The sequence below is a fragment of the Lampetra fluviatilis genome, chromosome 46 (genome assembly GCF_964198595.1).
Source record: "Lampetra fluviatilis chromosome 46, kcLamFluv1.1, whole genome shotgun sequence".
In the NCBI taxonomy this organism is placed as follows: Eukaryota; Metazoa; Chordata; class Hyperoartia; order Petromyzontiformes; family Petromyzontidae; genus Lampetra; species Lampetra fluviatilis.
Genome location: NC_136320.1, coordinates 10,145,274 through 10,159,283, shown reverse-complemented (window position 1 = coordinate 10,159,283; position 14,010 = coordinate 10,145,274). Strand labels below are relative to the sequence as shown.

At 43.9% G+C, this 14,010-nt stretch overlaps 2 protein-coding genes across 4 annotated transcripts in view; one reads left to right on the top strand and one right to left on the bottom strand.

Annotated features, from left to right (window-relative positions):
- Positions 1 to 340: 340 nt before the first annotated feature.
- Positions 341 to 7,818, top strand: LOC144947766 (relaxin-3-like). 2 transcript variants are annotated; one of them, XM_078877127.1, is made up of 2 exons: positions 341 to 494; positions 7,058 to 7,818. In XM_078877127.1, exons 1-2 carry the CDS (start codon positions 341 to 343, stop codon positions 7,306 to 7,308), a joined length of 405 nt encoding a protein of 134 aa, XP_078733253.1. In that variant the 3' UTR covers positions 7,309 to 7,818. The 2 variants fall into 2 exon arrangements, 1 of the variants encoding a protein (XP_078733253.1); XR_013640088.1 differs by lacking the exon at positions 341 to 494 and adding an exon at positions 3,759 to 3,987 and having other exon boundaries at positions 7,058 to 7,197.
- Positions 7,792 to 14,010, bottom strand: part of LOC144947765 (protein Hook homolog 3-like) — an 82,424-nt gene continuing 76,205 nt past the window's right edge. For both annotated transcript variants that reach the window (XM_078877125.1, XM_078877126.1), the window contains exon 22: positions 7,792 to 13,962. In XM_078877125.1, coding sequence (XP_078733251.1) covers positions 13,801 to 13,962 — 162 coding nt within the window. In that variant the 3' untranslated portion in view covers positions 7,792 to 13,800. The remainder of the gene's footprint in view (positions 13,963 to 14,010) is intronic.

Genomic DNA, 14,010 nt, shown 5'->3' with positions numbered 1-14,010 from the left:
CCTTGCAGAGCGGTTGTCAACTTGTATTATTTAATTATTTGCTAAATGTCACTAAAAAATAAAGCCTTTACGTCTGATAGTGTTGGTCGGGCGAGTTAGGTGTATAAATACAGGTACTCAGAGATCACAGCCATAGGTAGCTTGAAAGAGACTCCACACTTCGGCCACCCCAGTTGTACTCTTACGTTATTCGTTTTTATTTTTGAAATAAAACCCCTGAAATTAAATATCGGTTTTTTTTGGGTGAGCCTCAAATATCTAGCATTTAACAATTGTAAGAATTTGAGAATAAGAGATTAGGTGGTTGTTATTATTAGGTTAAAACTGTTTAGACACAAACATGAAGCTACTTGCCATCCTGGCTGCGGCGTGCATTGTGGTGTTGGCTGGACTGGACGGTGGCGCCGAGGGCGGTCGCCTTGGGGTGAAGCTGTGCGGGCGCGAGTTCATCCGTGCCGTGATCTTCACCTGCGGGGGCTCCAGATGGAGGAGAGGTTTGGCCCATGCACAACCTCATCGGCAATAGCACCGCAATGTCATTCGTATTGTCATCATCTTCTTCATTAGTTGGCTTCTGTCAGAGACGACGGGGCCGATTGAGATATTTCCACCTCTTTAGCATGCACCAGTTTCACGGCTTTCTTGTTCCCGTTTTTGTTTGAGATCATTTTTCACTTTGTCGATCTAGTGCATCTGTAGCTCCTCCTCTCGATCTTGTTCTGTGTGATTCTGTTGCAATGCCATGTCTGGTATTCTCTCTGGATCCAATCTAGACACACGTCCAAACCACCGGAGCCATCTCTTGGGCCTTCTCCAACAGTGTCGCTACCTTTTGCTCCTCTAATTGTTCTCTCTTTTTGCTCATTTTTTGTCATCATCGACAACTCCATGAGTAGAGTGGGAGTGATGATTCGCCACCCTCGCAATTCACCAATCGTCACAATTCTCATTTGCGTTTTGATTGGCGATTCTATTGTTTTTGCATTGTGGTGCAAGTAGTGGCTGCGTCATGTGACGCAAGTAAAACACATTGTACAATCGAAACGTGTTGCTGCAAACGCAATTAAATACGTCCATTGTGAAGTTGACTATACGTGTTGTTACACCCATAATAGCGGGGTCAATGTTGGCAAGAATTTCTTGAAAAATCGTGAGACTCATTGAGACTTAGCTGGGTAAACAAGCATAATAATATTGAAAATATTATTATAATATTGAAAATATTATTATATATTATATTATTTACTGTAACATTGATACCATCACCATTTACACTATTACCATCAACATCTGCAGCACTTATGAATACGTTCAAAATCGTCAGCAATGCCATTAACATTGCCATACAGCTACACCGACAAAATGCTAACATCATCAGCAGCAAAATCTCCAATAATTCAATTCAAAGGGGTAAAAGACAATGTCTATGCGGTAAAATCAACTAGTGGCCGATTGGTGTTGTTTGTATTCATTGCAGTGGTTACTGTCATTCATTCATAGAGCATACAAATGGGCAGAGCAGTGGCACGTGTGGTTAGTGAACTGCAATACATTCCCAGCGACCTGAGCTTGATTCCCAGCCATTGCTAATATCAGTGACAAGTGACAGCTGAACCAGTCTTGGGTCCTTTCTTTCAACCTGCACTGACCAGCGTGAAGTATAGTCAAATCTCCCAAGACCCACTAAGCATGGGGATGCCTTCCAGCAGTTTAATGATAAAGGGCTGTGAAATAACAGAAATTATATAACGACTAAATCCGATCACATCTGGAGATGCTCTACAGGGGTGGCTGGTAGCGGGGGTGGGGGCACAAGTGGTCGGTAATGGCCAGAGGTCGGCAACCTCTGACTCCAGAGCTGCATGCGGCTCTTTAAGGACCCCTTCGTGACCGTTATTTATATAGGACCACCATCTCATAATCACGTGCATTGTGGCTCTTGAAATATTGAGGGTTTTTTTACCGATTGTTATTTTGGTTGCCGACATCTGGTTATGGTGATTTAATGGGTTTGGGTTGGGAAGGAGTAGTGGAGGGTGTGAAACACAGGTGAGGACTACAGAGGGCAGAGGAAGCCACTGGAGCTATATGCACTTTTAAATGTAGATTGAAAACGAATTTCTTTAGAACTGCTTCATGTGTTTAGTTTGATCTCCTTCCCTGCACCTCTGATTAACGCGGTTGGCTACGTACGGTGCGAAAGAAGTTCAACACACATACATCGGAAACAATGTACAGTATGAGGGCATTCATAGTTAATTGGGAGATGACCATAAAACGCATGCTGAAGTTGAGGCGCAATGTGAGAAGAGACGTAGATGTGAAACTGAGATTGAATAGCCTAGAACTCTGCAGGGTAATTAGGAAATTGATAAAACAAATCAGAGAACACAACACAAACATGACACAAGATGTCATGTTTGATATACCCAATTCATTATTTTATCATAATAGGAGGTAAAAACTTACTTCAAGAACTACATACCTATTGGCCTATTATTGTGTATATATATACAGTAAATTGCTCATGAAGGTCATCTGGAACAGAATAACAATACAATTCGAGGCCATTCATCCCCAATTGCAATCATGGATAAGGTAAGGTTTCTAAGCTTTCGGCTACATTCTACAAATCACATTATGGTAAAGTTTGAATTACCATTGTGCCTGCCTGGCCTTGTAGACTATGAAAAAGCATTCTACTTTGATGCAATAATAATTTATATTTGTAAGGCGGATATCATCCGTAGCTCCCTATGTGCCAGTGCAGTCTTCAACGCAGTCACAAACCCAGGTCTATAAAAAGTTTTTAAGTAATATAAACAATTTACAAAACCAGAAGAGCAGCACGAAGATTATATGGAAAAAGTACCAAAAGACGCACAAGCAATGATACGCTTTCACCAAATGTATTCCCAGTGACAGAAGCTATTCATGGGAATGAAAAATAACACTGAACGTTTCCGATTTTCTGACGAAATGGTCGTTATTATGTCCAATGGAAATTAACCGCAGGAGATCCTTAAATAATCAAACAAACAACAGTTAAAGTAGGGTGCAGGATAAATACAGATTGAGCAAAACAGAGGTCATGTACAATCTATGATGGTCAAAATTGGAAAATACAAAAATATTACGTGCACCAAGGACAGCGATTGAAGGCAGACCAACATTTTAAAGATACAATAAAAAGGCGGACAAGGAGCAGATTGGAAAAGCTGAACTTTATGATGACAAGCAACATAGCAGTTTTTCAGTTTTCAGTTTCATTTATTTGGAATAATCCTGTACGCCATTCGGCTCTTGATTCGGGTGCAACCGCAACAAACAATAAAATCACACAATACTTTTCGATTTAAAGCTTTCGTGACTGCAGGGATTCATCTTCTTGGTTATTTCGGTAGTCACGTAGAAGGGAAATAATAAAATATATTTATTTTATTTCATTATTTCCTGTCACGTAGAAGGGAAATAATAAAATAGATATTTATTACTTTATTATTTCCCTTCTACGTGACTTTACCGAAAGAACCAAGAAGATTACACGATACATTTAAAATTTTCTCTACGCAAATTGAAACATCCCCTACAAAAATAATAAAATCTTCCAGAAAAAGCACCATTTGTTTATGCTGCGTACAAAAAAATCCCATTTTGATGTTAGATCACAATAACAATCATAATACAATATAGATTTCAATTTTAAGTATAACTCTATACTACATAAAAAAAATCGGCTAAACTAACCCTTTCTAGAAATTACTCAAATTGTTTTGCCTCACGACAGATGTGGAGCGTGTGTTCACAGGAAGTTCCTGTTTTTTATGCTAATGTTGGTCACGTGACCAGGAAGTGCCGATGTTAGATTTCCACTGTACCACGCGGGCGTCAGCCATTACACAGATAAGTCAAGATGGCGGCACGCATCGCATCTCAGTGAGATCACAGCTGCACTTGCCCATTGTGGGAGCTTAAGAAGCATTATCTGTAAGTTGTTTATATTCCTATAATATTGGAAATGCTGTTGTAATGTTGGAATGACTATTATAGCAATGTAAATGCCTTTATGGTGCCGTTAAGTTGTTGTAGTAAATACGAGGCCTAGTTAGTAACGAAGCCTGTGACTTTCCTTATTGTGGATGTTACTTGTGATTTAGTAGGTCGAGTCAGACTTGTGCCTATGTTGCGATCCTGAGAGTGATGACGAAGTATCTCATCCACAGTTTAGTGTTAAGTGTAATGCTGTACATTTGGGGTGCAGTGGGATGACTACACTATGTGCCTGTATGCAACGCACCAGCTTGTGCCTTTGTCTAGTTGTTCAGGGGTAATGTGGGGGCCTGGTCCTTCCAGGATCTATTGTTATCTGAGACAATGTTCTGATGCTGTGGTGTTCATTGTGTGGGTGTTTCCGAATTATAACAGATGCTGTATCTGTGTTTTCTCACCAGTTTTACCTGTTACAATCAATAAATGACGATCCGAGTTGGACGGTCATCCTGGCTCCGAGGGTTTATTGAACACATGGTTATCTACTCGACTAGCGGTGCAGCGCACGGCGAGGCCGAGATACAAATAATGCTATAAAAACAATGTAACAGTGATCATAAGAAATGTGATTGAAAGTTTACAATAGCGACATGCATAACATATATTACTAAACCTAGCATCTTCAGGATTTGAAGTTTTCGTGACTGCAAGGATCCATACTCTTTGGTTCTTTCGGTAAAGTGCAAAGAGAGGAACGTTCCCGATCGGTGCGCACTGCGATGACGTGATTCATAACCTGGAATTCAGCCAGCAGTGAGTAAACCCGGGTTCTCTGGCATAGTGACTTGATGGTCTGAACTTAGCTATCAATTACTTAAAAAAACAATCACAATATATTAGTTTTCCACTTGATTTGCATGAATATCAGTTGTAATAAATGAAAATATCGATTTCATTGGCACGCAACAATCTCATAGGAGATGGGGTGGGATAATGCACCCCCTGCTATGTGAAGGCAACACAGGATGCAAGAGAAAATATCCCTTGCGTGTGCGTACATCTCTGCATGTTGTTGTGAGATATTCAGCGGATGTTGCCGGTAGCTTAATGAAATAAATTGAAGGTAAAACATATATATAAAACTATATATCTTTTATATCATGGGACCTCCTTTGCCAGTACCAAAATATGATAATAGGGTTTTCCCCTTTTTTCTGGACACATGTTTTGTTGCCAGAAAAAAGGGGAAAAACCTATTATCATATGATGGTTCTGGGAAAGGAGTCCCATGATGTAAATGTTCACCCAGAGCTCTCATTACTCTGATAGTGCATTGTCTTTGGGCTGTACGCCTTTTGGTGTCCTCTGGTCTAACACCGTTTGAGACGAGGCTCAAAAAAAAACTGTCTCTGGTGTGGACTAGAGGCCGACCGAAACGGAATTTCTGGTTTCGGCCAAAACCGAAACCAGACTGAAAGATAAAATTAGACTTTCAGCCAAAACCGAAAGTTTAACTTCACTTTCAGCCGAAACCGAAATATTAACTACACTTTCGGCCGAAACCGAAAGTTTAATTACACTTTCGACCAATACTGAAACAGAAAGGTATATAACCGAAGTTACCGAACACAAGATTTATGAAATACTAGCTTTACTACCCGGCTTCGCCCGGGACTTGGATTCACCACGGTCTCCCCAGTGGCGATGTTGACATACCACACCACTTACTCGTTTGAGGCTGAGTCGACCTAGGGGAGGCCCAGGACCGGTTCAAATAATCGTCACCGGCCGTGAGCGGGAATCAAACTCGGGCCGCCGGGTTCGTAGCCTTACCATATTATTAAAAAGTGTGCCTTTCCGGGCCCTTCCCCCCTCAACCATTATATATACGGAGTGGTAGCTCTTGTAATCTCTCATTTACTTGATACAGCTGTCGTGGCTGTGACGGTTCCACCTGAAGACGGAAGCTTGTGTTGCCTTCGAAACGTCGTGATTTTTTATTTTCATTTTATTTTACTTTTATTAATTTTAATTTCAATTTTTTACCTACGTGACTTTACCGAAAAAAACTAAGAATATGAATCCTTGCAGTCACGAAAGCTTCAAATCTAAAACCTATTAATATATATTTTTTAATGCAATGTGCGGCATTTCAAGAAAGCACAGCACAATAAAAATTCCCTGAAGCATTCTGACAAAAAAACTAGAAGATAAACGACACTTCTCTGAATGTAAACGAGATGAATTCAGTCTGTGATTCTTGTTATTACAAATAATATTTTATTTTTTTACAAAAAATGCCGAGATCAATGTTTTCCTTAAGCCAAGACTTATTACTGTGATTTCACAGTCGGAAGTGGTGGTCTGCACACAGCACACCAAGGTGAGTCTTCTCCACGGCATGTTCAAGGGGCTCTCAGAGGCCGCATACCAGAGACCACGTGTCCACTGCTCCTGTGTGAGCAAGGCTGCTCCTAATCTCTGCGAGGGTGCTGACAACACAGCATAGCAACACATGACACATTCCTATGACATAGTGGTTAGCACACTGCGCCATGGCGCTGGCGAGCTGGGTTCTATCCCTTTGAACCCAGCTCGTGTGACATCCCACACTCACTCGTGTGATGAAGTATGGCCAAAAATATACACGACCGACACAGCATGGGGAGGCTTCCATCCAGCAGTAGATTCATAAAAGGCTGTGTAGTTATTCTGAGACATTTGGACTTGTACACTGTACGTATGTGTGTACGCACAAGTGTCGTGGTAGTGAAGTGGTTAGCGCACTGCGCTACAAACCCGATGATCCCAGTTTGATTCCCGCTCACGGCCAACACCAGTGGCAACTATCTGAACCGGTCCTGAGCCTGCCCCTAGGTTGACTCGGCCTCCTATAAGTATCCAGGGTGATGCATCACATCAGCACTGGGGAGACAAAGGTGGCCAGGTGTGGTGCTGGTGACCCACCCCCCATGTACAGTTCAGGCCTGAATATGCGCTTGCTAAACAACACTTGCCCCAACAGTCTGCTGAGACCACACGGGGGTATGTCCTTGTTTTTTTGCAGACACCTCCACTCGGGGCGACACCTCGGACGAGTTTGATCCCCGGTCCCTGTGGGGCGAGTCCAGCTCCCTGCAAGCGGAGGGCCTTGAGGCGGCCGCCTCTCCCTCCGGGGACCCCGAGCCTGGGGCTCCCTGGCGTCACCTTCCTGGGCCCCGGGGCCTGCAGCGCGGAGACAGGGCCACCAAAGCAGGCCTCGCGTCTGTCTGCTGCCACTGGGGCTGTTCCAAGTCGGACATCAGCACCTTATGTTGAGAGCTGACGTGGTTACCAAGCGCCCCGTTCCCTGTCTCTTAAGGGTTACGTCCTGTGATTAGAGGCAGGGTTCTATCTTGTGGGACGAGGGGATGAGAGGGTGGTTGGCTCGAGTGACGGGGGGGGGGTGTCAGCTGTCAGCGGCTGGCGCTTAGGCGGTACCCGGAGAGCCACGCTTTCGCACTCCCCGCTTTTTCTGTAGCAACATGCCACTGTGTAAACTACTGAAGTGAGAGAAAAACACGTGAATCGGGAAATGAGTTGTAAGTGTCGTGATTGATTAGTGTCTTCGCTCAATGAGAGTCCGTGCCTATTTCCGTTGCGGCTCTGAGACAGCATTGATGCATTGCGCGTTTCAAGTGTCGGTTACCGTGGTGAGAATGCAAACAAATGCAGTCTCATGCTTCCCTCCTCTTGTATGCCAATTGTCATAACAATGGATGGTAACTGTCTTTCTGTGTAACGCCACTCCCACCCAAGCAAGCACTCAATAAAAAGACAACTTTAAAATGTCTACTGGACTTGGCGGTTTGTGACATATATCTATCTGCAGCGACACTCATCTTATTCACAACCACGTGGAGCAGTGCATTGTGACACAGTTGTACCAGCTATGCAACCTATAATTTACTCCCAAAGTGCCTTATGCAATGAGGACTTATAATACATGTAGGAGTGTAAATGTTTTGGTTGGTGTAGGAATGTGATTCGTATTATATAGGTGGGCGAGGCGTGACGGAAGTGGAGAGAAGCAAAGCTGTTCCTGCATTGGCCGGCCCTGGCTGGTGAGCGAGCAGGGCCCCGATGGGGGACAACGCCGAGCATCAGGAATTTGTTAAAGATCAGCAACACATTGCTCTCTAGAGTTTGCAGATGTACTGATATAATTCTTTCTGAGAATAGGCATTGAACAAAGACAGCAATGGAGTGCAATTTGACGAGAAAGTCCTGGAAATGACAGCGTGTTTAGGGACCACGTGACTTGGAGATCAACCGACGGTGAAGTTGACTTCTTCACATATTCTTATTCGCAGCTGCAAAATGAATATTCATCTGAGCATTCCAATAGTAAAATGGCCTTGGGCCACTAATATCTTGAACAAATTCAGAGCGGGCACCTCTAGGAGCATCAATTTGAATTTAACCCAGCCCAGCTTGGATCTTCGTGCCAACACAAGGCCAAGAGACACCTTTCATCATTTCCTTTCCTCCTATACAGTTTACATATACTCTATGCAGAGAATTGTCACATCAAGAGTTATGTTTAGAAACCAATTTTATTCAACTATGTCTGTCATTCCTAAGCACAAAAAAAACGGGCAGCCCTTAAACTAATGTATAGTCTTAAAATGTCAAGACTTATTAGGTAAAGCTATGTTGCACATTGTAGAAGTATGCATGGACACGACACAGGAAACACTTGTACTTCAGGAATTTGGACAATTCCTGGAGTTTATCGACCATGTGACGGCAGAATTCGGGGTGTGTTTACAATGGGACCAAGTTGGCTGAAGCTGGCCGGGTGTGAATATCGCAGTGCGCCGAGTCGGCTCACGCCGCGAGCCTCCGATGGGATGAGCTGAAACTACTGAAGCCTCCTGTTGTCGCTCAATTCGAGGTGAAACATTCGCCTCGGCTTCTCTTTACGACAATCTTATGGCCTCTCATTAAGACATCGGAAATAAGTTAACAGGAAAATGTAGGAATAACAAGTAACTCAAATTTACATGTAGCTTCGAATCTGATGGTAAATGTTAACATCGCCATAATAGTGCACTGCGCTAATTAAGAGCTGAAGTGCCTTTAAATGACTTCTCATTTTTGTGTGACCCCTAAGCAGCCCTGCTCAGTGCATGGTAAAGTTACACGGCAAAACCTTTCTGGACTTTAAATGTTCACATCGCATAAACCATCTTATGTTCAAACACTGCAACGTTGTTAACGATTTTCAACAAAGCTGTACATTTCCGAGCCATTATGGCCAATTCACAGCAGGGAAGAAATGCCTCAAACCTGATCCCTGCTCTCCCCTCTTTCTTTGACGGCCTGGCCCAGGTTTCGGCAACCTGCGGCTCTGGAGCCACACGCGGCCCTTCAAGGACTGCTTCATGACGTTATTAATTAAGTACCACAATGCTTTGCGGCTCTTGAAATATTGAGGTTTTTTTTTTTTACCGAATTCGAAAAATTTACTCTTATTTTGGTTGCCGACCCCTGGCCTAGCCAAAGAGCTCAATTGAACCAGGCACGACACGTTTCCTGCTCAGCCTATGTCAAAAAAACAAGATAAAAACAAGTATGCATGTAAACTAAGGGGTGTATATTATTTACATCATGAAGATTAACTTACCCAGTTTGATTGACATCTCTGCACAAACCCATGTTGACATTTCACCACGAGCCTGGTCAACGACGTGTGACCTCATCCGCACGGCCGCGAGAGGTCTCAACATGAATCTCGACAAAGTGGTTAATTGCAGAAATCCATACAATGCTATTTCTCCGGTATTGCAGTCCATGTTTAATGGACAAATACCATCTATATGGCATGATTTGAACTCGTGGTATTGCAGGAAAGTCAAATCATATGAGGGCGCTATAGTGCTCCAATATAATCAAACATTTAACTGCCACTAATAACATAATTTTAACTATTTATATTTACCTAAAAAACGAAATTCAAATAATTTTCGAGGGTTATGAATGGCATGATTGGCAAAGTCTATGTGGGAAACAAGATAGGGGAGGTGAAGATTCGGATGAAAATCCCACTGCATACAGCGGGCGTCCTTTCAAGGCCCCACCACCACATTACCCTGCGTGCACGCAGCCGGTCTCATATACACGACATTCCAGCATCCTTATCACATACGGATTGCAATTCGATAATCACAGACAACGCATAACCAACCCTTCATTTTAATATTCCCACCAAGAGCTGCCTGCACCTTGCAAGACACAATTTAACCCTCGATAATTATTCCAATTTCCTAATAAGCTTAATATGCATGTCTAACACATTGCATTGTTCTGTTGCAAACACCCTTTTAAAATTGTAGCCAGTATGGTTGAACTATGTAAACGTCAATGACTGGGCTGAAACTATAAAACTCCCCGTACTTAGGAACATTAATGGAGTGCTGTGACACAGGATTTAAATCCAGAAACCACAGCATTGCCAATAGTCCAACATGGGCATCAGACTCCTATGCTCACTATTATGAGAGTAGTACTTTTGTCATGAAAGCCTCAGCCCAAAGACTCAGTTTCAAGTGTCATCCTTGGGGATGTTTAGCCAATTCTTTCCGTGACGATTATTTTAGTACATGGGGGGAAACCCGAGCTCTCAAGGAGAAATCCCAGGCATTTCAATGAATAACACTGAAGCTCCATCACACTGAGGCAGGCTGAAACCTACTTGTAGTCTTGCTTAATAAGGTACCAACATCATTGCTCTGTGGGTGGGGGTCTTACACAGGTCAATATATCTGTTTGTAAAAAAAAATCTAAAATATCTAAAAAATGTCTGCTTATTCAAAATGCTCATATCCAAGTTAGGAATTCAACCGAGAGCTTTGATTTGTGCTACAAGTATTGGCGGTGGTGTTTACGCGTTCATGTAGTGGCACGCATCGCCACGTTTCGCATCTCGTGCGTCACACACCAATCCCAACAATGCCAACGACAGCGGCATACAATACAATGCTAAAACAAATATAGGCCATAAAACTCACTTCATTATTTAAACTCAAGAATGTAGTGGTCAAATATTGGCATCAATTAGCTTACTTTTTCGTCAATTGACTGTAATAAAATATTATAATAAAATATTGTTTATGTTTTACGCACTGAGCAAAAGCATAGCATGATGTGTGTAGCCAAGAGAGCCTTGGGCTCAAGACACGTTCAGAAATGGTTTGCGCATGAGTATTTCTTAATTTATAATAAATTCCTCTATTATGTTTATCCAATTGATATCAATATCATGAGACAAAGCTTCCATTTGCAACTCCCGTGGAGCACAGTATTTTAGGAATGGGCCCGAGGAAGGTGATATCACAGAACTACGTCTGAGATGCCTTTATGACCTATCCTCACTGCACTTCCCTGCAACTCCCTGCTTTCGAGATTTTTGTTGCATGGCAGGCAGAAAAATATATATTTTGAATCCTTATCACTGGATTGTAGCCAAATTCCAAGAAAACACAAATAGGGTGGATGGGCTTTTGTGCAGTCATTGGTCTCCGTGGTGATACCATGAACTTATTACAACACTTTAAAATCCGGTTTAAACACAGGCGGCTGAAAAAAACGCATTCAGAGCCAGATCTTAGGAGTGCCAGCTTAGTGCCCTGATCCTAAGCTACCCCCCCCCTAGCCACCTCTTGTAAGAGTAATCCTCAATGTCGAGGGAAAAAAACCCAGTCAATCTGTGCACGATCAGCGACCTCGAATTTCTTTACTGCACCACCATGCTTCCCACGGGCGTGGGTACCGTGCACTACCACCTCAGAACGATGCACTGAATCTGACCTCTAAATCACCTGACAGGTGCGCATCCCCACCCACACCTGGCCATACACAGTGACAATATGAGCAACTTGTGCATTTGTGATTGGCGAGTCTTGTTGGTACAACACTACTCACTCGCTGAGCACGTGACATTATGAGCCTGGTTCACTAGAATAGGCAAATATAGTGAAGATACCGCCCCCCCCACCGTTCCATGCATTTGTTCAACAATGTTACGTACGAACTCAACAGATATAATTTGCTACTGCCAGGAGTACATTATGCTGCTGTGATCATACACAACTGTGTGTTTATTTGTACTATTGCCATTGAGAGTAGTTTTGGGATCTTCCTACAGAAAAGACAACCCTGGAAGTGAAATCTCATTCACTCAACACCCCTGAAGGTTCTATCTTACCACAAGATGTACACAGCTTACTAGTTGTGAAGATTGCTAAGTTGTTTGTTACGCGTCTTAAGTGGAAAATCAGCCCGCAGTTGAGTTTATACTCAATTTAGTCCAACACCAAATGCAATAAAATAATTTCGTGCAGTTACTGGTGAATGGGCCAGGTTGACTATGAAACTCACAATACCGGGCAGTGTGGTTAACTCTTTGCTGGGGATTTGAATCGAGGATCTCAGCGCTTATGGCCTCACATTCTCAAATGGGCTCACGAGCTTATTGAGCGATCCAGCCACCCCCTGGCAATGATTTGCAGTTTTACGTGTGTGTGTATGTGCTATGAGTGTTACAACGAACCGGAAACGAGCTCCGCCGAGCCACGCGGAGCTGTGTTGGAGGCTCTTTAATGATGCCAATGCCACCCTCTAGCAGCAATGCTGCATCGAGGCAGGAAAACACCCATGACAATTATTCACAAAGCATCATCAGGTGGCCTCAAGACAGCAGACTGGAAAAGTAGGGGGAACAGGTAATGCTTCTGCCAGTCACCCAGTTTACTAAATAAACCTGTGTCTGTTCTGTGGTGTGCCAAAGAACCTATTTGACTCTCACATTGCCTCAAAGCTCATCTAAGTCACCTAACCTAGTACAAGCTCTGTAGTGGTGTTACTGTCACTAGTGGAAAAAGGTAGCTGTTGATGTGTGTATGAGAATATAATGCATGGGGACGTGTGTGAGCAGGTGGGTGTGCTTGTGTGTGCAAACGTTTAATGCGTGGGTATGTGTGTGTGAGCACCTATTAACGCAGGCACGACGCACAAAGGGGTGCAATGGCCAGCACTACACCTGACCACCTTCGCTTCCCAAGCTCTGATGTTTACATACCCACACTAGATACTCATGTAAAACTGAGTTGACCGAGGCGAGGCCCAGGACCGGTTCAGATATTCGCTGTCACCGATTTTACCTGTCAGTCGGAATCCAATTTGGGTCACCAGGTAAGTAGTGCTCGTTGATAACCAATACACTATCACTCCTCAATAGGTGCTTGCTAATAGTAGTTATCTCAACAGCCTATGTAAGCAATGTGTGGGACATTTGTCTTTGTGTGTGTAATGTGTGGGTACATGTGACTAATATGAGTGCGTTTGAGTGTATGTGTGAGCGTGAAATGCATGAGTATGTGTTCGTGAGTGTATTTTGTGTGTGAGAATGTGTGTGACAGTGTAGCAGTTAGCGCGCTGCGCGACGAACCTGGCCACCCGAGTTTGATTCCCGCTAATGGCAAACAACAGTGACGATGATTCGAACCGGTCCTGGGCCTCCCCGAGGTCGACTCACCATCATATGAGTATCTGGTGTGGCGTGTAAACATCGCCACTGGGGAGACAGAGGCCGCCGGGCGAGATGTTGGTCACCCTCCCCCTCGTGTGCCGTGCCGGCCTCCATAGGTGCCCGCTAATAGCACTCGCTCCTACAGTCTGTTAAGGCTATATGGAAGATCTCTGTCTAGTGAGTGCACGTGTGTGAGTGCGCGTGAGAGTGCGTGCGTGTGTGCAAGCGAGCACGTGCCCTCAAGCGTGCGAGTGCCGTGCTGCGCTCGGCCCCGCCTGTGCGTGCGACTGTTTGGCTCGGCGCGCGCTCGTGCTCTGACGCTGGCATGCGAGGAACGACTGCGTGGGGCCAGCACCACCGCTCGCACCCCCAGCCCGACTCCCCTTTGGCAGACCGATCCCCTACACGCACACACAAAAAGGTCCCCATTGCAGGGTCAGGCAATGCTC

What these genes read in the sequence shown, in the direction of transcription:
- LOC144947766 (XM_078877127.1), top strand. Translation starts at nt 341, where the DNA reads ATGAAGCTACTTGCCATCCTGGCTGCGGCGTGCATTGTGGTGTTGGCT. An exon ending in GGGCTCCAGATGGAGGAGAG is followed by an intron (nt 495 to 7,057) that starts GTTTGGCCCATG and finishes GTTTTTTTGCAG; the next exon opens with ACACCTCCACTCGGGGCGAC.